At 41.8% G+C, this 20,141-nt stretch overlaps 1 protein-coding gene across 1 annotated transcript in view; it reads left to right on the top strand.

Moving 5' to 3' along the window:
• Nucleotides 1-20,141, top strand: part of MGAM2 (maltase-glucoamylase 2 (putative)) — a 90,779-nt gene that overhangs the window by 29,423 nt on the left and 41,215 nt on the right. Inside the window, exons 14-27 of the mRNA XM_029922411.1 lie at nt 677-794; nt 4,524-4,689; nt 5,232-5,348; nt 7,945-8,099; nt 8,240-8,324; nt 9,203-9,259; nt 10,066-10,190; nt 11,049-11,137; nt 11,932-11,972; nt 14,113-14,280; nt 15,449-15,604; nt 16,738-16,938; nt 18,728-18,882; nt 19,961-20,129. Of these exons, the coding sequence (XP_029778271.1) occupies nt 677-794; nt 4,524-4,689; nt 5,232-5,348; nt 7,945-8,099; nt 8,240-8,324; nt 9,203-9,259; nt 10,066-10,190; nt 11,049-11,137; nt 11,932-11,972; nt 14,113-14,280; nt 15,449-15,604; nt 16,738-16,938; nt 18,728-18,882; nt 19,961-20,129 (1,802 nt within the window). The remainder of the gene's footprint in view (nt 1-676; nt 795-4,523; nt 4,690-5,231; nt 5,349-7,944; nt 8,100-8,239; nt 8,325-9,202; nt 9,260-10,065; nt 10,191-11,048; nt 11,138-11,931; nt 11,973-14,112; nt 14,281-15,448; nt 15,605-16,737; nt 16,939-18,727; nt 18,883-19,960; nt 20,130-20,141) is intronic.

The raw sequence follows: 20,141 nt of genomic DNA, 5'->3' as shown, positions 1-20,141 counted from the left end.
GGAGTTGTACTTCCTACTGTGGCCCTATGTCCATGGCAAGGGCTTCACAAAGGAGGGCCGCTATGGCTCTAGTCACTGGTCTACGAGAGAAAAAACAAAGGAAGAACAGGACTCTAGACTACAAAGCCGAACATTTTGAGCATTTTAGGGAAAATACAGTCACAGTGGTGATTCTAGAGGAAGGATCTGAGTTCTCATTCATGAAACCACCCAAATGTCATCTCCCATTTCTTTGAAAAGCCTACCCAGCATATGAGTGCCTATCACGGAAGCATGAAAGTGTTTTCCTTTCCACTGCCCCTCATGTCTGTTCCTTGCACACTCCGTTCTTCTTGATCAAATATATGTAGAGAAATGTGTGTGTGTTGTTTACAGTTAATCTCAGGCCAACTTCCTGTTGCTACGAGCTTGTTCCTCAATTACTCCGTCCAGCACCATTCTTTTGTGACCTCAATGGACATATCCATTAATTTTAATGAGCTATCTCAGAGAGGGGCTTCCTGTAGATCCCTGTAGGAAGTAGCATTTAGGGTAGAATTTAAAATCTGGAAAGGATGTTGTTAGGCGGAGACTCGGTAGGAAGGTAGAGTAACCAGGAAGCAAATGATTGGGTGGTTATTTTTTAGAGCCCATTGATAGGGAAGTGCCTCATTAATGGGTATTTATTTCCCCACAGGAGTTCTGAACCACTCTCTCGTTGCAAGAACCCTCTGCATGGATGCAGAATTTCACCAGGGCCTTCACTACGATCTCCACAGCCTGTATGGCTATTCCATGGCAAAAGCTACATATGAGTATGTACTTGGCTTTCCCCCTAATTCCAGCTTTGGGGATCTAGGAGGCAGAGGCCTTGGGAATCTTCCAGAAGCATGTGTTTCAAATATTTTTTGTGGTGATAAGGATATAGAAACTCAACTCTTATAGGCTACTAAAGACCTCTTTTCATATAGCCCCTTGGTTCCTGAGGGAGATTAGTTTTGACTGGCTTGTGACCAAGGGCAGTAAGGTGCAAAGTATTTAGAGCATCCATTTGGAAGCCATCCCTTGCTGAGGTCCTATTACTCAATGTTGTTGTGGTTACCACCCTAAGGTTGCCTGATTTGGCAAATAAAAATATAAGACCAAGTTAAAGTTGTACGGGCCATGCTTACACTAAAAATCATCCATTGTTTAAGTGAAATTCAAGTTTACCTGAGTGTCCTGTGTTGACCTGGCAATGCTGCATACATTTCTAGCTTCTGGCTTCTCTCCCCACTGCCTGCCCCAGTTTCCCTCACCGTTCTCCTGTCTGCAAACCTATGCTTATCTTTAAAGCCTCTCTTTAGATGTTCATTCTGGAAACCTTCCGTCAGTTCTAGAAAAAGACTATTTCCCTTTTTGTGTGCTACCTTTGTTTGTATTGCAATAAGCTTACTGTGCAAAAATCTTGTATTATAACTTTTGGATACCACATATTTTCTTTCTTGCTGGACTGTAAGTTTCTTGAGGGCAAAGCCATCCCTGTATCCTTAGCCTGAGGAATAGTGTGCACTAAAGATGTGTGTTGAATAGCTGCCTGAGGGAGGGAAGTTAGGAAGGGCTCCATAGGGGGCCTGGTGAGTTAGAGGTGAGTTAGACTGCACCTCTTGTTTGCTAGCGCCATTTTGCCCTCCAGACTTTGAATTATACTGGATTGCCTAGGTGAGAGAGTGTCCTTGTCCAATAAATGCCAAAGTTTTGATCTCTATAAAAGAAAAGCTTCAGGAAAAAGGACACATTTCTAATTTTGTTATCTTCTCTGTCTGACCTCTGTCTCCCTCACTCTACTTTTCCTGGGAAATAAACTAGATGAATAAGGTTCAGTTTCCTCATCTTTGGAATGATAAACTTGGACTGATGTTTGCCACAGTTTTGTTTTAGTTCCGATCTATTTCAGCTCCTGGGCGCTTCTATCTAAGAATGGAAGGTGGGTGGGAGAGTGGCTAAGTGACTGGGGTAGAAAGATTGGGCAGGAAGGGGAAAGAGAGTTGCAAATTGCTTTATGGCTGGTGTCTCCATGTAATAACAGTGCTGTAAGATCATGATGGGCTTGGTTAATATATTCTAATAGCTGTGATTAATAGTTAAAAGGTAACTGTGATGGAGAAAGCAGTAAATGCCTTTCTAAGTTCTCTGGGTCAGACAGAATAACCTAAGTCTTTGGAGATAAGTGGAACTTGGCCTTTGGATATGAGGCAGAGTGGTATAAAAACAAATGAGAAGTTTGTTCAGTGGAATCTGAGCATTGGGAAAATTTAAGTCATAGATCTGATGACTATTTGGCTCAGCCTTCCTGCAGTATTATTTGGGGAGAGTGATTACTGGTCTACCCAAAGAATGAATTTCTCCTCCCACTAAGCTGAAAGTAGAAAAATCAGATTCCCTCAGAGATCAGGACCAGATGAAAAGCAGACCGAACCTGAGGGATAGAAAAGAGAGACTTGAGAATCTCTGAGTAAGATTGTTCCTCTAGGATGGAAAACAAACTTATCTAATCTGTGGTACCATAAAGGTCAAAGGTTGGCCTCTAGATAAGCTTGTAACTCAGATAACTTTATCCCTGTTTCAGTTTCATTTTGTATAACCTGAAGGTGTTTCTTTTATGATCCATGACTGCAGCATACAATAAACCCTCTAGGCAGTGGTCATGACGGCAAAGTATCTGCTCATCCAGAGCAAAGTAGACATGATGGTAGGAGTGGAAGAGTGAGTTTTCTCCTTTATGTTACCTCTGTCACTTGGTCATTAAATTGTATGTGAATGGAGGATGGCACTCTTTTAAACCCAGCTTCTATTTCAGAATTTTCTCCCTTCTGCCATTATAAGTCATTTTGCACTTATAGATTCCTCGTAAGGTAGTCCTCAGGAACGTGAAGTGGGGAAGCATTGGTGGCTGTGACAGAGTCTGTGAGGAACTGCCCAGTGCCTGCTGGTACACTTGTCTCAGACCATGCACTGAAAGGAAAGGGCTCACAGCAATTGTGGCTGGAGTATCACCATCCCACAGGTGTAACTTTGTTTAATTTGAGATCGATAAAATAAGGTATGAACAGGTTAGCAGGAAAGAGGGAGGGAAGGAGAGACATTTCAGGGAAGCGCCTATGCAAAATAGGGTTCAGATTAAGAGCTAGGAAAATAGCCTGCATCTTAACTGTGTGTTCTTCCCATCTCATGCTCCCCTCCATCCTGAAGTCTTTATCTTTCTGCACTTCATCTTTTAAATTCCTTTGCTTTCTCTTCTTTTTTTAAATAATAGTTTATTGTCAAATTGGTTTTTATATAACACCCAGGGCTTCTCCCCACAAGTGCCCTCCTCCATCACCACCACCTCTTTTCCCCCCTCCCCCTTCCCCTTCAACCCTCAGTTCATTTTCGGTATTCAATAGTCTCTTATGATTTGTGTCCCTCTCTCTCCCCAGCTTTCTTTCCCACTTCCCCCCCTATGGTCCTCTGTTAAGTTTCTCTTGTTAGACGTACGAGTGCAAACATACGGTATCTGTCCTTCTCCACCTGAATTATTTTGCTTAGCATGACACCCTCGAGGTCCATCCACTTTGCTACAAATGGCCAGATTTCATTCTTTCTCACTGCCATGTAGTACTCCATTGTGAATATATACCACATCTTCTTGATCCATTCATCAGATGATGGACATTTAGGCTCTTTCCATGTTTTGGTTATTGTAGAAAGTGTCGCTATGAACATTGGGGTACATGTGCTCCTATGTATCCGCATTTCTGTATCCCTTGGGTAGATCCCCAGCAGTGCTATTGCTGGGTTGCTTTCTCTTCTAGCTAGTCTTATTTGATATATAATATCTTATATGTAGAAAAATATAAATAATATTTTGTATTTCAATTGCATTTAACTTTATAAAGAGTTTCATATGTCATCTTTTGAGACTCACTCATCTCATATTAATTATTATTTGGCATAGGTTAAGATTTCCCAGTGTTGAGAATTACTAAGGATAAGTTCTGAAGCCTTAGAGAAACCGATGCCTAGAGCCCAGCTGGCATACAAACTGTCCTCCTAGGCCAGCAGGAGCTGCAGAGTTTCAACATGAACTGGTGTTGTACTAAACAGGATGATAAGTGGGCAGCAAGGCATGGAAATAAGGGACATTGGAAAATTTTTGTCTAGAGGGAGAAGATGGAGTCAGGAACCCAAGTCATGGTTCCAGTAAATTATCCACTGTACCCAAGAGGGTCAGAGCACAACCAGATCCAACAAGATGGAGAAAGCATAATCAAGAGGACAGGAGTCTAGAGACATTTCTTGGGGAACTGGACTATAGAGCTTTGTGCTGTCTTACATGAAGTTTAAAACGTTATTCAGAAGTGAGAAAGAAGCTGTTAAAAATGCTAAACTAGTTTGCTCACCTAGCTTATGATGCCCTGATGCTTTTTCTGTTCAGTTGTAAAGTCCACTGCTGCCCTTGGATACAGGTGAGTCCTAGACATTCACAGCTCACTTCACATTCAATAGATTGTATTCCTTTTCAGGGCCATGCTGAATATCTCCAAGAGGAGCTTCATCTTATCCCGTTCTACTTTTGCGGGGTCTGGCAAATTTGCTGCTCATTGGTTGGGGGACAATGCAGCCACATGGGAGGATCTCCGATGGTCCATCCCTAGCATCCTTGAGTTCAACCTATTCGGTATCCCCATGGTGAGTTTTACTCTCAACCAAGAAAACTTAACTTTTTCTCCTTTGGCATTCTTTCCCACCCTAGTCTTTGAGGTTTCTGAAAACCAAGAAGCATATGTGTCTCCCTGTGGTATGTATTAGAAAATTCATTTTTATATGTGGCATGAACTGTCTTTTGAAGATAGAATGGTAAAACTTTATCAGTGGGTAGCCATCCATGAAATCTCTGAAGTTAGGATGGAGACACCATGAATAAAACATATTAATATCACAGAAAACTTCCCTCAACAAAGCGTCAATGAATAGCAAAGGCTGAAATTGGGAGCTGACTATTGAGAATGAGCCCTTGATGTACCACCCATCAGTCTTCCTCTTGTCAGTTGATTCATGATGCATATTTGCTACTCTCCTCATTTGGCTGGAGACTGGCATTGAAAGCCTGGAGAACCCCTTTAAGCATGGAATGGTGGAAATAAGACATTTTCCCCCTTAGTCATAGGTGTACAATAAAGCTTTCTCCTCTCTCACTGACCACTGTACTTGTATCTGTGCTAATTCTCCAGGTAGGTGCCAACATCTGTGGTTATACAAAAAATGTCACAGATGAGCTCTGCACAAGATGGATGCAGCTTGGAGCCTTTTATCCTCTATCAAGGAATCATAATGGGCCTGAGTTCAGGGTAAGATTCCCAAGAAAAGGATGGAAACTTCTTAGATTGTCTAATTTAGTTGTCCTCCAAAGAAGATTGCAGAAAATCCTACAGTTTGGGATGGCCCTAAGTCCAGAAGGAGAATAGATAAATTTTGGGTCATAGACCCAAAGAGCAGAATATTGGGATAAGGGTGTGTGGTAAGGAACATATACATATTGAATTATTTTATTGTGATTTGTATTGATTTTTTTTTACCCACCAAAAAAGGTGAGAAGGGCTGTTAGAGTTTCTCTAGTGCTGCTATTACCTCTGTTACTACATTTTATAAGATGGGACTATTGGAGTCCACTGGTATTTTATTTCAAATGATAAAAGGAAACCACTCCTAGATATGGAGAAGCAAGCAGGAATGGTTTAGGAAGGGGCAGGCCTGTGATCTGAAAATATTTTTCACCTTGTTACAACATTCTATCTCTCTATGAATGGTTTGAGAGACCCCCCTTCCCCCCCCACACTACTTTTCATGATTTATCCCTCTTTTATCCTTTTCTCTCCAAAATCATGTTTTTGATGGGTAAGTATGTAGAAGTGGGTGCAGAGCACCTGTTAGGAAGATGTCTATGATGGTGGCAGGAGTGAGTACAGTGGACTGCCATTCATTTTAATAATGTAATCTGCAATAAAAGTGTTTCAAATGAAATCATTTAGCTCTTAATAAGCTCAACAGAGTAACTTACTGATGATCATTTTAGCTCCAGTTCTTGATTTTGTCCAATAACATGTCTCTCTAACCTGGGAAAGATTCCCAACCAAATTGTCAAATTATTTTATGCCCAGACTGTCCCAGCCATTTGTGATCTGGAGAGGAAGGAGTTATTTCTAAACTTCTGAGCAGGTGGCTGGGAACAGGTATGGCACGTTGCCTTCCTGATGGAAGGGCCTGGAAAGAGTTAGTGAGATAAGAGCACTCAGATCACTTAGGGTGCCAAGGTACAGGGTTTGTTTCCGTTTCCTCTCCACCAGTCTATTCAATAGAATACATAGTTCTATTCTATTCAATAGAATGCTGCTGAGGGCCACACATGTGAGATCAAATGTAAATTCAAAAAGTAAAAAGAAACAGAAGCAATAATTTTTAAAATCTATTTTATGTACCCAATATATCCATAACATTATCATTCCAACCCGTGCTTAATATAAAGTATTATTAATCAGGTATTTTGTATTCTTTTCATTCCATTAAGTCTTCAAACTTTAGGTGCATTTTACACTTACAATATATCTATTTCAATTTGAATGCTAAATTTTCAACAGTTGGAGTGCAATAAGCAAAAACAATGAAGTTATATGTAATGGGGAAAATATCTTATTTAAAGATGATTTATGTATTTATTTAAAATACTTAAAATATTTTTTAAAACATTCAGTTCTTAGGATAGCATTTAAATTAACTAAAATTAAGTAAAATTAAAAGTTCAGTTTTTCAAGTTTACTAACCACATCTCAAGTGTTCAAACATTCCATGTACCATGTGGCCACCATCATGGCCACCATCATGAACAGCACTCGATTTCTTGGTTGGTGACCAGAATTATAGAGGCTGTGGAGTATTGTTTTTGTTGGTGTTTGGCCTCAGAGTTTCCAGGAGCCCTGTATTGTGGGCATGAAGTGGTCTCCTGATGTGGACCACTCTCCTTTCTACTCCCTTTGAAGGGATGAAATGAGCATATTTAGGAACAAAAGAAAGGAATAAATTTGGATAATTTTCTCTAAAATTCAGTCCTGGTAATACAGTGTAGGATGACAAATCTCAATACAACATGCATATCTTCCACAGCTTACTGATTACAAGGAAAATGAACAAAATGAGTCCCATAATTAATGGAAAATTTCTGTTTCTGGGTCCTAAGAAAATTAGATTCTCCATCTAAAGTGTTCTTTCTTTGCTCTTGGTTAAAGGCATGATTTATTTGCACATTGTATTTTGAAGAAAAATATACATTGATATCACTATCTTTGGGGTAGAGAAAATAAAAGAAATACTGATGGTGAAGATATTACAAACAAATCTAGAGTAAATTTTAAAATTGCAAATTCATAAAATTACATGGGAAGGAAAAGATGGATTTATACATCATGGTGGTAGGCAATGTAACCTTAGGCAACGGGTTTCAAATTCTTTGTAGGGGTAGTATAACATTATTACTATTAATAGCCAAATGAAGTATTATGAGCAACCTCAATATATAAAATATGAAATGAATGGGATCAGCTCTGAAGGGAGTAGGACCCTCTGTAGCCCTTTTATCTTCATGGATACCTCCTTGGGCTTCTTTATCACCCTTGTGGTTATCATAGACCGGGATCAGAAGACGCCTGTCAAAGGTAAACTCTGCCACATGCTTGACGTTTATATTGGGAAAATCATGTAATTTTTGATACTGTTTCATCTATAAAATGAAGAAGCAGGACCCAGATCCTTGTAGTTTTGGAAACACTTTGATATCTTCCAAAGTGAAGTACATAGCTACTCTCATCTGAGAAAGCTTCTTAGGGAAGTTCAGAGGGAAGAAACTTTTAAGACACAATGGAAATATCTAATATTTGCTTCGCTCTCTCCTAGGATCAGGATCCCGCTGCCTTTGGTAACCAATCTCTGCTGGTGAATTCCTCCAAACATTATCTGAACATCCGCTATACTCTACTCCCCTATCTCTACACCCTTTTCTACCGAGCTCACACCCGGGGAGACACTGTAGCAAGGCCCCTTGTCCATGAGTGAGTTTCATGACCCACAAAGAATCCCTCTCAGATTCTAATCTCATGTGCTTAGTGGTAACAAGGTTAGTCAGGATCTTGTTGCCATTGTGTGCTGTCATTCTGTACTGGAGGTTTCATCTGCCTTCTGTGTTTTCTAGGTTCTACCAGGACCAAGATACATGGGAGGTGCAGGAGCAGTTCTTGTGGGGACCTGGACTTCTCATCACACCTGTTTTATATGAGGTGTGTTTATAGCCTGAACAATAGTATGGGATATCACACTTGTCCCCAATGTTTTCTAGCTGAATAAGTTGAGTCCTGAGTATCTATAGCTGCATTTAAATATCAATATACATATGAATGAGAGAAAGATTATGAAAGTTTAGAAATTAGAAAAATAGTAATTCTTGGTCCCACTGCCCCACCAAGAAAAACAATTTCCATTTTGCAAAATTACATTAAAACTTGTTTTCTTAAGCCTATGGCGATGGATTGACAGGGACTTTAAATGCCATGTGAGTTTCAGCTGGCCATCTGTCTGTGCTTCCCTTTGACCAAAGGGCATGTGCTCTTGGGGTTGGGTTGGGAAAAGAGAAGAAGGGAGGGAAACAAGGAGAGAGGGAGGTCTGGGCAAGGAGAAGGTGTTACTCTGGAGACCATATACAAAAAAACCACACATGCCTTTCCTAAGTGTGAATTGAGAAGTGGAGGGAAGAAATCAAGATTATGCTGGTCATTTTATAAACATGAAGGATTGCCACTGTCTCGTGTCAAAGGCCCATCACTGGTCAAATGCTGGGCAGTGAGTAGTCCTACTGGAAGGCTCTTCTAGAGGTCTGACTGTTTCAGTCTCTTCCCACCTGTCAGACTATACAAGTAGCTCAGTGAAAGAACTTTCTCTGCTTCTCTTGGGAAGTTCAGGAGCCTTGAAGCAAAACATGCTTAATTTCTAGGCACAACTCTGCTTTTGGTAAACTGCCCAACTTTTCTAAGTATCTGTATTTGTACTTGTAAAATGGGATGATCTCAACCATCTCTCAGGATTGTACAGATAAACATATAAAGTGTTCTGAAAACTGTAAGGGGTATGCTGATGTTGCTCATTATTGGTGTTTTCCTAGGGTGTGGACCAAGCGAAGGCATACATACCAGATGCCATCTGGTACGACTATGAGACAGTAAGTAAGGCAGCCCCACTTGGGTCAGAGACAAGCCTTTAGCAGAGGGCATTTCTAACAGAGGGGTCCTGGGAGCTTGGGGGAGGATAACAGTGCAATATTTTACATTTACTTGCTAGAGAGTACTTCTCTGGAAGAAGGCCTTTCTAGACATAGTATGAAATTTGCATAACTGGGGTAGGTTTAGAGGAATTTTCATTTTATCAACCTGGCTACTCTGCAGCTATGAAAACTATTAATTGGCTGCAGGCTATGATACCCTAATGAATGAAAGCCCGGTTGTGGAATCACCACATACAACAATATTAAGAAATAGGACAGATTGGAGTCTCAGATCTGCTGTCTACTTTGATTATGGGGAACCCTTTGCTTTTGGGGCTCTCTGCTTTTCTTTCTTTTTTTTGTTTCAAGTTTTTATTTAAAACCCAATTAGTTGATATATAGTGTAATATTGATTTTGGAGTAGAATTTAGTGATTCATCACTTACATATAACCCCCAGTGCTCATCACAACAAGTGCCCTTCTTAATCTATCACCCATTTAACCCTTCCCCCACCACCTTCCCCCTTCAACAATCCTCAATTTGTTCACTATGGTTAAGAGTCCATTTTATGGTTTGCCTCTTTCTCCACCCCCCATATGTTCATCTGTTTCATCTCTTAAATTCCACATATGAGTGAAATCATATGGTATATGTCTTTCTCTGATTGACTCATTGAAGATGAGGTGACTGAACTAGATGATCTCCACAGTCTCTCCTAGTCCGAGGGTCTATTACATGCTCTGTTCTCATTCCATTGGTTAGGGGGTAGCCATCCCGTGGAGGAAACAATGGGTGGAGATGGTGCTACCACGTGATAGGATTGGACTTCACCTCCGTGGGGGCTTCATATTTCCCACCCAGCAGCCCAGCACAACCACAGAGGCCAGGTAAGCTCCTCCCTCACTCTTCTATGGTGTGACTGCTCTGGCACTCCAATGGGGGGTGTGTTATAAGGCAGGCAAATGGACATTAAAAGTGGATACATCACAGAAAACATCTCCAGTCCATAATCTGTCTCCCCTCCTTTCAAGGTCAGCCCTGAGGTGGCACCTTCATGTTCATTTAGTGGGTAAGGTAGCCTCAGCTCTTCCACATTTCTAGAGCCTTTCACTTGAGGACTGATTCAGATTTTAAGAACAGTCAAAACAGTCATTTGTGAGGATTTCCCTATGGCCAGCAACTGTCTTCAAGTAGATTCCCTTAGGCTTGAGGGAATGCAAGGTAAACAGGAGGTAAGAGTTAGCACATGGAAGTCAACATAGCTTCCAGGGTGAAGAGCCAGAATGTTCAGGTTCAGGCCCCAACTCTATTGCATTTTATATGTGTTGCCATGGGCAACCTACATTCTGGGTTGCTGCCATCACTAGTCACCTGGGAATGACAATAGTTTAAGTTTTTAGTGTTATCATGCAGGTTTTATGAAAATACAATAGACATGGTTAATTGTCCATAAGACACTTAGAAGAATGCCTGGCACATGGCATGCACCCAGTAAGTGCTGATAGTTAGTATCGCAAGCCCAGTCTTTGACAGGAACTGACTCCTTCTACAGTTCTTATGTTCATTCACTACCACCCTCTGCTGTCTACCCATATCCAACTTCTGCATCTCCATACAGTGTCCATATCTATCCCATTTCTGGGATAAACTCTGAGTTCATCTGTCCCTGAGGCATAAAAGGGGCTGGTTGAACATAGTTCAATGTCTTCTTCATTCTCTAAAAATTGAGGGTTGCTCTTTCACAGTCGGAAGAATTCCCTGGGACTCATTGTTGCCTTGGACTATAAGAGAGAAGCAAAGGGAGAGCTGTACTGGGATGATGGTGTATCTACAGGTAAACCTCCCTCTGGTGCCCTCCCTGGGGTTCTCAGCGAAAAGTAGTCATTGTAGGCTGTCCAGGATGGCCCTCACCCTGTTATCATCAGAGCTTGTTTCTGTAGCTTGAGATCCATTTATTCAGAAGGTTCAGTTAGCCAGGCACAATGCATTAACATAGACTTCAGATGAGCAACTTGTACATTATTGACTCTACCAACGTGACAGACATTCTTTGGTTTAGTTTCATTACTCTCTTCTCTGGGTATCATTACCAATACCAAATAATACATTTTGTGAATATATTTGTAAAATATTGCTTTGGTCACTGTCAAGGGGGAGTATCTAATTTGTGTAGTTTGATTTTCCACTGTAAGATTTCCATAGAGGTAGCTGACATAAGTTTATGTGTGGCCTCGGATTATATAAAATCCCTGCTCTGCATAGAATGAGCATTTCTTAAAATCTGTCAGCTACTTATTATTGCACTGTATGTAGAGTTCCTTAAAGATGGATAAGCTGTAGATAGTGTCCCTGAGGAACTCCTGGTCCAGCAGGCCAGATACAGTGTGGATGGCTATTAATGGAAGTCACCATGTTTGAAGCTAGCAACATAGTACCACAAAGTATCGTAGGAGTTCAGAGGTGGAGGCAGTTAGTGCCTGTAGAAGTGGTCCAGGAAACTTGTTGGAGGTTTGAGAAAAATGGGCAGGACATGGGGAAGCAGAGGGATTCCACATGAAGAGGAAAGCATGACCACATGACTCCTCTGCTTCCTACAATAACAGGTACCCTTTTATCTTTCTCTTTTAGATGAAAAGAAGTATATTCTATATAATTTTTCTGTCACCTCTGTAAGTACTGTTTTTGAAAACACACAGTGTGTATCCTTTTCTGTGATTGCTTCTTGAGTTTTTGGTTTGCCATGATGCTTGGCCATGTGGAACAGGGGCAGTGCCTTTGACAATCCCAGAAAAGACTGGAGTTAAAATGATCATTTTTGATCTGTGTTAGATATATAAATAAACCTATCAAATATTAGTATGACTTCAGTGAAAAAAAGTATGACTTCTCAGAAAAAAATTCTTATCTCTGAGCTTGATATGATGAGTCCTAGCCTCAGGGATGTGTCCTTGTTGGGGTGCAAGCATGTGTGAGTTGTGGTGAGGGGTGATAAGTAGTATGGGGTCTTCCTTTCGAGCCCCTAAAACTTGGGCACAGATATTAAGTGGTGGTTTTGAGAGGTTGGAAGATACCGAAAGGTACAGAACATTACTTGCATCATTTCCTTCCCAAGAGGACCAGGAAAAAGAAAAGCAGTGATGCTAGCAGATCATATGAGAATTCTATTTGATTTTCTTAGAAGTCTGTGCATGGTAGGGATTTCTTTCTTTCATTTTTTAATGTTTTTGAGAGATAAACATCATGAGTGGGAGAGGGGCATAGAGAAAGGAAGACACAGAATCTGAAGCAGGCTCCAGGCTCCGAGCTATCAGCAAAGAGCCCAATGTGGGGTTCAAAGCCATGAACTATGAGATCATGACCTGGGCCAAAGCCAGATGCTTACCTGACTGAGCCACCCAGATGCCCTTAAGAATCATGCTTTTTGGAGCAATCTAAGGACTCTTTCTATCCCTAGATATTGAATGTTTTCTCCCATTTTTTCCCTAAAATTTTTAGTTTTGCCTTTAAGTCTTTGAACTGCTTTGAGTTAATTTTTTAATGTTATTTTTCATAGAGAGAGAGAGAAAGACAGACAGACAAAATGCAAGCAGGGGAGGGGCAGAGAGAGGAAGACACAGAATCCAAAGGAGGCTCCAGGCTATGACCTGTCAGCACAGAGCTTGATGAGGGCTTGAACTCACAAACCATGAGATCATGATCTGAGCCAAAGTCGGATGCTCAACAGACTGAGCCACCTAAGTGCCCCTATTTCGAGTTAATTTTTATACAAGATGTGAGATTTAGGTGCAAGGGCTCCTTGGGGCCTCTGGATAGCCCACTGCTCCAGCACCATTTGTTGAAAAGGCTCCCTTTTATCCATTGCATTGCTTTTACGCCTTTGCAAAAAATCATTTGTGGGCTGCCTAGTCGTTTTAAACATCAAAATGTCCTTTTTTTCCCCCTTCAGTCTTAGTCCCACCTTGGTCAGAGCTCAATTTCATCACTTTGAACTGTGGCTCCCTGAGTAGGTTGTCTGCCTACCTTGGCCTCAGTCTTCTCATCTGAAGAATGGGGCTCACGGCAGCTTCAACCTCATAGCTTGCTGTCAGAATTCAATGAGATGCTTAGCACCATGCCTGGCACATAGTAAGCGTTCATAAATTTTAGCTCTTATTATCATTAAAATAAAAAGAAAGAATCATCTAGGCCCTCTTTTTGTGTATATGTATGTCTTCACCTTGGTGTGCCCGCAGGTCTCTATGCATGCTCATGTCTTTTTGTCTGTTTTATGAATACCCACTGTGTCCACCTAGAAATTCACTGATGTCCAGAATGTATTTCCTGAGAGACAGAATCAACAAATAACCAGTGAACCAAAACAAACATGAAATGTTACTGAAAGATTGAAAACTGTTAAGAGTCTGGGCTAACAAATTTCTTAGGGCAATCACCAGGCACCAGTTAGAACTTCAGAGATAGGGACACCTAGGTGGTTCAGTCAGATAAGTGTCCAACTCTTGATTTCAGCTCAGGTTATGATCTCACTGTTTTTGAGTTCCAGCCCCACTTGGGGCTCTGTGCTGACAGTGCAGAACCTGCTTAGGATTCTCTGTCTCTCTCCCTCTTTTTCCCTCTCTCTCTCTCTCACTCTCTCTCTCTTCTCCTCCTGTGTTCTCTCTCTCTTTCTCTCAAAAATACATAAATAATTTTTTAAAAAACCCTCAGAGATAAAAGACATATCTTAGATGTCAGAAAGAAAGATATTGAGTGTATTTGGTGATGTATCTGGTTTCAAAGTAAATGTATGTTGTTTCTTTTTTTTTCTTCCAGAACCATCTACAGGCAAATGTTACATATAATAATAGTCTCTCTTCGGAGACTATAATGTTTACAGATATCATAATCTTGGGAATGGACAAGGAACCTATTAATTTCATACTTTCAAAGAATAACTCTCTCACATCGATTTCAAATGTTACCTACTATCCTTCATCAAAGGTGCAAGATTGTTCCATCCTTTCAGGGTCCTTATCAGAACCTCTGGCCTAAGATTCTTACAGGCAGCTCTCCCTTGCTCTTTTGACCTTTAGCAGTTATTGACTCACTGCAAAATCTACACCATCATGGGGAAGTTGCAGGAGAATCATAAGTATGCTAAGTATGGATCTTATTTGAATTGCAATATCCAGAAGGCAGAGGGGTTTGAGACCCCAAGAGAACGCAATTCTTCTCTGGGCAGATTTAAAACTAGACCTGCTGATCCCAGACGTGATGTGGTGCAAATGCAATTCAATACTTTGGACTAGCTCTGGAGAGTATTTACACATTTGTCCTCCCATTTGAGTTACAGACTCTCTTTGTTTGAGATACAGTTGACACGCCACTTCTATACCATTATAGAAGATGAGAGTTGAATAAAATACAAGTTCTGCTTGTGAAATACAAATATATCAGTTCTGCTCTTGTTGAAGGAGTCCCTTACCTGATCATCTCTGACAAAAGATTCCAATTGTTAATTGAGTATTCAATTCAGGAAATTCACTACTTAGGGCAGCCCCCTTCCATTTTGACAATGCATATAGCTAACAGTAAGAGCCTGATTCCTAGAACAAGGCAGAATAGGGTTCTGGTCTTAGTGCTACTGTCCCCCAGCTGTGAGGTCTTGGGCAAAGAAAGCATTAGACCCTTTTATACCTCAGTTTTCTATCTTGTAAGATGGGGACAGCCGTATTATTTGCAGTGTAGGATCACCTTCTAGGATTGATAGAGATAATCATATAAAGTGGTTATCAAAGTGCTTGGCCCATATAAATGCTCAGTAAAGTTTTACTTTGTGTGATTACTGTCATCATTCTTAAAATGCATGAGCACTACACCGAGGGGCAATTAGTCTGACAAAGACAGCCCTGCCTGTGGTCTGTACTCCTTACCATGATGAAAGCTTTTCCCATTCAATATCCCACACTGACTCCACGAGGTGAAAAAGGTCAAGAATAAGCCAGGTTCATTTTCCTGACAGAGAGGTCAAAAGCCCCAGAGGATAAAAGCCAAGTTCCAAATATCCCATGACAAAGTGCTATTGGATGAAGATCATCCAGGAAGGACATTATCCAGGTGGCTCAACCTCCCCTCATTTGTCACCACAGCCTCCTTTCTCCTCTCTCAGGTGGTAAATATCACTAACCTCAAGGGACTGGTACTTGGACAAGCATTCTGCATTAAATGGGAATTTAACGTCAGTGACCTGGAGAAATTCAACTGCTACCCTGAGGAGCCCACTGTCTCTAACGAGCTTTGCACGCAGCGGGGCTGCCTCTGGGAGGTAATGACCTGGAACACATCCCCACCGTGAGCAGGAAGCTGTAAAAACTGACTCAGGAATAATTAGACAACTAGAAAACACTCTCCAAATGTAGACGGGTTGAACTGTAACCATCCTTCAGAAGGAAGCCAATGCAGTGTCAACCGATGAATTATTTTGCCAATTCTGTGTGATGGGTGAGCAGTGTTTTCCTCAGATATCCTGAGTCCGAAGACTCTTATTGCTACTCTGGCTCTCTCTTTCCTCCAACCACAGCATTTGAAACCCCACTTTTGTTCTTTAATACAGCCATAATACGTTGGGTATGCTTTGTGCCTGGAGTATTTTAAGTGATTCTTTGCCATCTATTAGAGAGTCCATGCAGGAAGGTAAGACTGTTTCCCATCACTTGAAAAACAGAGAGAGAGACAGCCAGAGAAAATAAGTGATTACCCCAAGATCACAATGGGGCAAAGAGGACAGTGGGGGCAGAACCCTGCCTGAGACTCCAGTCTCCGGGATCAGGCTTCCTGCTGACACTCCCCCGCTCACCCAGGGGAGGAAGCCAATGGCCATGTATTTTTTTAATGGATGGATTCTTTGCTGGTGCTGTTATGACAAATTACTGAAAACTAGGTGACTTAGAACAGCAATTTGTTCTCTCAGACTCCAGGGAGCTAGAAGTCTGAGATAAAGGTATCAGTAGATTCGGGTTTTTTGGAGAGAGTGGAGGGAGAATCTGCCCTATTCTTCTCTCCCAGCTTCTGGTGGTTCTCTGGCACTCTTTGGTCTTCCTTCGTTTCTAAAAACATCACCTTGACCTCTGCCTTCATTCTCACATGGCACTCCCACTGGGTGCAGGTCCGTGTCTAAATGTCCCCTTTTAATAAGGACACCAGTCATCTTGAATTAGGCCTATCCTAATGATCTCATTTAACCTAATCATCTGCAAAGACCCTATTTCCAAATAAGGCCACTCTAACAGATACCAGGGTAGAGCTTCATATCTTCAATGGGGGGTGGGGTGCATAACTCAACCCATAATATTGGGCATGGGATAAACGACTTAGTCTGTGTGAATCAATGTCCTGGGTAGTTAGACCCTTGAAGTGTGGGTGTTAGAGGATAATGGAGAATTTCTTCTCTTGTTTCAGAACACAACTGTTCCAGGTGTGCCTATCTGTTACTATGACACCATCCCTAGTTATGCTGCCAGTAACATTCAGTATCTGCCTACGGGCATCACCGTAAACCTCACCCACCTGACGGCCTCTGCTGCTGGCTCTCTCTCCGCAACCATCCGCTCCCTCCGCCTGAGTGTCATCTACCACACAGAAAAGATGCTGCAGTTCAAGGTAATTTTCAAGGTGTTGCACGTTCTGATTCTCAACATGGAATTCTTACAGCTCCATATGGGATGAAAGTTACTGAAACATCTTTGTGCCCAAATTCCTCATTCTACGGACAAAGGCACGGCGGCCCAGGTAAGTAAATGTCAGAGAGCAAGAAGGACGGTAAAGCCAGGACATAACCTTGGATCCACCAGGGCTGTGAGTTTCCTGCACTGCTGAGTGCCTGGGCATAGGTATCCTCAAAGAACCACTACTGAGCCCTGGGAAAAGTGTGTCTGCTCTGTGGGAAACTCACATAGTGGCATTAACCGACTTCCACCTCTAGAGTTATTTCTCTAGCAGTGGTTCTTAAACTTCAGAGAGCCCCAGAATGACCTGCAGGTCCTGTTAAAGCTCAGATGGCTGGGCCACGCCCCCAGAGTCTCCAGCCTGAGTCTGCCTCTGTAACACATTTCCAGGTGATGCTGGTGGTGTGGCAGGGGCTGACGGAAGTACATTGTGAACCACATCGATTTCCTAATAGCCATATTCCTAAAAATATATTTGAAAAAAATATCAAGTGCAATTCATTTTAATAGCATTTTATTGAACCGATATGCTGGAATGTTATGTCACCGTGTAATCCAAATACAATTATTGAGATATTTTAGAATCTTTTCATCATATCAACTCTTTAAATGTTGGTGTGTATTTTGCACTTACAGGGAGTCTCAGTTCAGACTAGCATAGTTCAAGTGAATAATGGCCACAAGTGTCATAGACAGAGGTCATAGACGGAGACTACACCAGGTGGAGTTGTCTCACAGGGTCATCTTATGTGTACAAATAGGGAGACCCCAGGGAATGACTTCTGAAGCCAGGGACCCCGGAACAGGGGTAAGCAGGCTCCTTTTGTTAGCACTTGGGATGAGTATTTAGAGGGGGGTTTTAACATTATAATGAAGCTAAGGTAACTGCCCCCCACTTTCTGATTCATCTGCACAGGCTTCTCCTCAAATGTCCCTTTTCCTGTGCCAGCAGTTCATTAGTTAATTTCTAAGAGATGAAATTGACAGGCAGAAGCTTCTAGGCTTTTCCTAAGTGCAGCTGGTCAATCCTGAATTCAGAGAGTCACAGGGTCTTTCTGGTGACAATACCGCCTTGGACAACTCATCTCTAGATGTTGTTTTTCACACTGTAATGTTGCATGAATCTGCCCAGGATCTTGTACAAATGAAGATTCAGATCCAAAAGGTGGAGGGGAGGGGGGCCTGAGATTCTGCATTCCTAACAAGCCTCCAGGTTATACGGTTGCTTTTGGTCTGAGAAACACAATTTTGAGAAACAAGGCTATAGACAAAACTTGACTTAAGCATCTAGAAGCTCAACCAGTAAGATCTGAGTCCACATGAAAGCTCGTTTCTCTAATTTCTGATATATATTCACATGCCCAAGCATCATCTCACACCTTTACATGCACTTTCATAGTCACATTCCCATACACACACACACACACACACACACACACACACACACACACCATCCATGAAATTCTATACCCTTAATTCACAAATTATTTAGAGAAAGTGTCCTCCCTGCCTTTGAATAGATGTTTCTGGGTGCATTTTGAGTTCAGGATCCATATCAGGCACTGTAGGTGGGGACACTTCACATCTATTTGCTTTGAGATATTTAATGCCTCCCAGTGTGACTCATACTGGCCAGAACACATAGGAACTGAATTATATGAGCTGGCATGAGGGATTTTAGGTCTCAGATTATTCCATCAGAACGTTTCCTTCTCTCTTGTCAGATCTTTGATCCCACTAACAAAAGGTACGAGGTCCCAGTGCCTCTGAACACACCTCCCTCTCCAACTGGCTCCCCTGAAAACCGTCTTTATGATGTCAGGATTCAGAACAATCCTTTCGGGATCCAGATTCGACGAAAAAGCTCTGGCACCGTGATGTAAGCATGATTTATTTGGTTTCATTTAAGTGGTTCTAGATCTACTTATGGTGGTTCTACTTAATGCAGGTGAAATATTAATCTTAGAGACAATGTAAATGTGTGTGTGTGTGTCTGTGTGTGTGTGTTAAACATGGAGTTGATCTATTGCTCTATTTTTTATTAGTCACTAACTCAAAAAGAAAAATGAATCAGAGGATTAAAATAGGTGTTGCTTGATTTCAGAAAAAAGAAAAATGTATGTTCTACTCATTGTGTTAAGGAGAAAAAAAAGTTCTATTTAATAAGCATGAGAGGGGCATCTGGGTGACTCAGTCAGTTGAGCATCTGACTCTTGATTTCGCCTCAGGTCATGATCCCAGGGTCATGGGATTGAGCCCCATGGAACCTACTTAAAACTCTCTCTCTCTTTTTCTTTCTCTCTCCCTCCCACCCTCCCTCTACCCCTCTCCCCTGCTCACCCTCTCTCTCTGTCTCTCTAAAAAAGAAAAAAAAAAAAGCCTGACAGATAATCTAGGACAGAAGTCAGCTCTATCTACATACTCCCATTACAAAATAACAGAAGATTCAGGACAGAGGGAAAAGTTTACTAAGGAAAAGACAGTTTCTTACAATCTTCTCTTCTACCAGCGCTGTAGACCTAAAGCGTTTTCACTATGGCAGACGTGAAAACAGTTCCCATCTGCCATCCCTTGTCCTGCTGTTGCTGAATAGAAAGGAGAGAAGGTCTGAATTTTGCCTGGGGCCGAAGTTCCCCATCCTAGTAGAAACCATCATTTCCCATCCTAGTAAAAACCTAGTATTCAAACTGATACTCTGGGCAATGATAACTAGAAATAAAGAGGTGAGTGAGACATAGTCCTTGCCTTCAAGGAGCCCATGACCCAGAAAAGGAGTTCTTAGCCTTGCAAACCATAGAATAGAAATGCAATCAGGGAACCTTGGTAGTGAGTACTTGGACCTGGATCCAGATATGCCTTCATTTAGGAGGCTTCTGAATCGGCTGGAATTCCCGAGCAGGTCCTGTGTTTGCTCTGCTGTGCTCAGCGCCATGTGAAGGTACGCCTTTCTGTTGCAGTTGGGACTCTCAGCTCCCTGGCTTCACTTTCAACGACATGTTCCTCTCCATTTCAACCCGCCTCCCCTCTCAGTACCTCTACGGCTTTGGGGAGAGTGAGCACACAGCTTTCAGAAGAAATATGAACTGGACCATATGGGGAATGTTTGCCCGTGATGAGCCCCCTGCGGTAAGTACAGAA

The sequence above is a fragment of the Suricata suricatta genome, chromosome 2, assembly GCF_006229205.1.
Source record: "Suricata suricatta isolate VVHF042 chromosome 2, meerkat_22Aug2017_6uvM2_HiC, whole genome shotgun sequence".
NCBI lineage: Eukaryota > Metazoa > Chordata > Mammalia > Carnivora > Herpestidae > Suricata > Suricata suricatta.
This window is presented reverse-complemented; position numbering and strand designations above follow the sequence as displayed.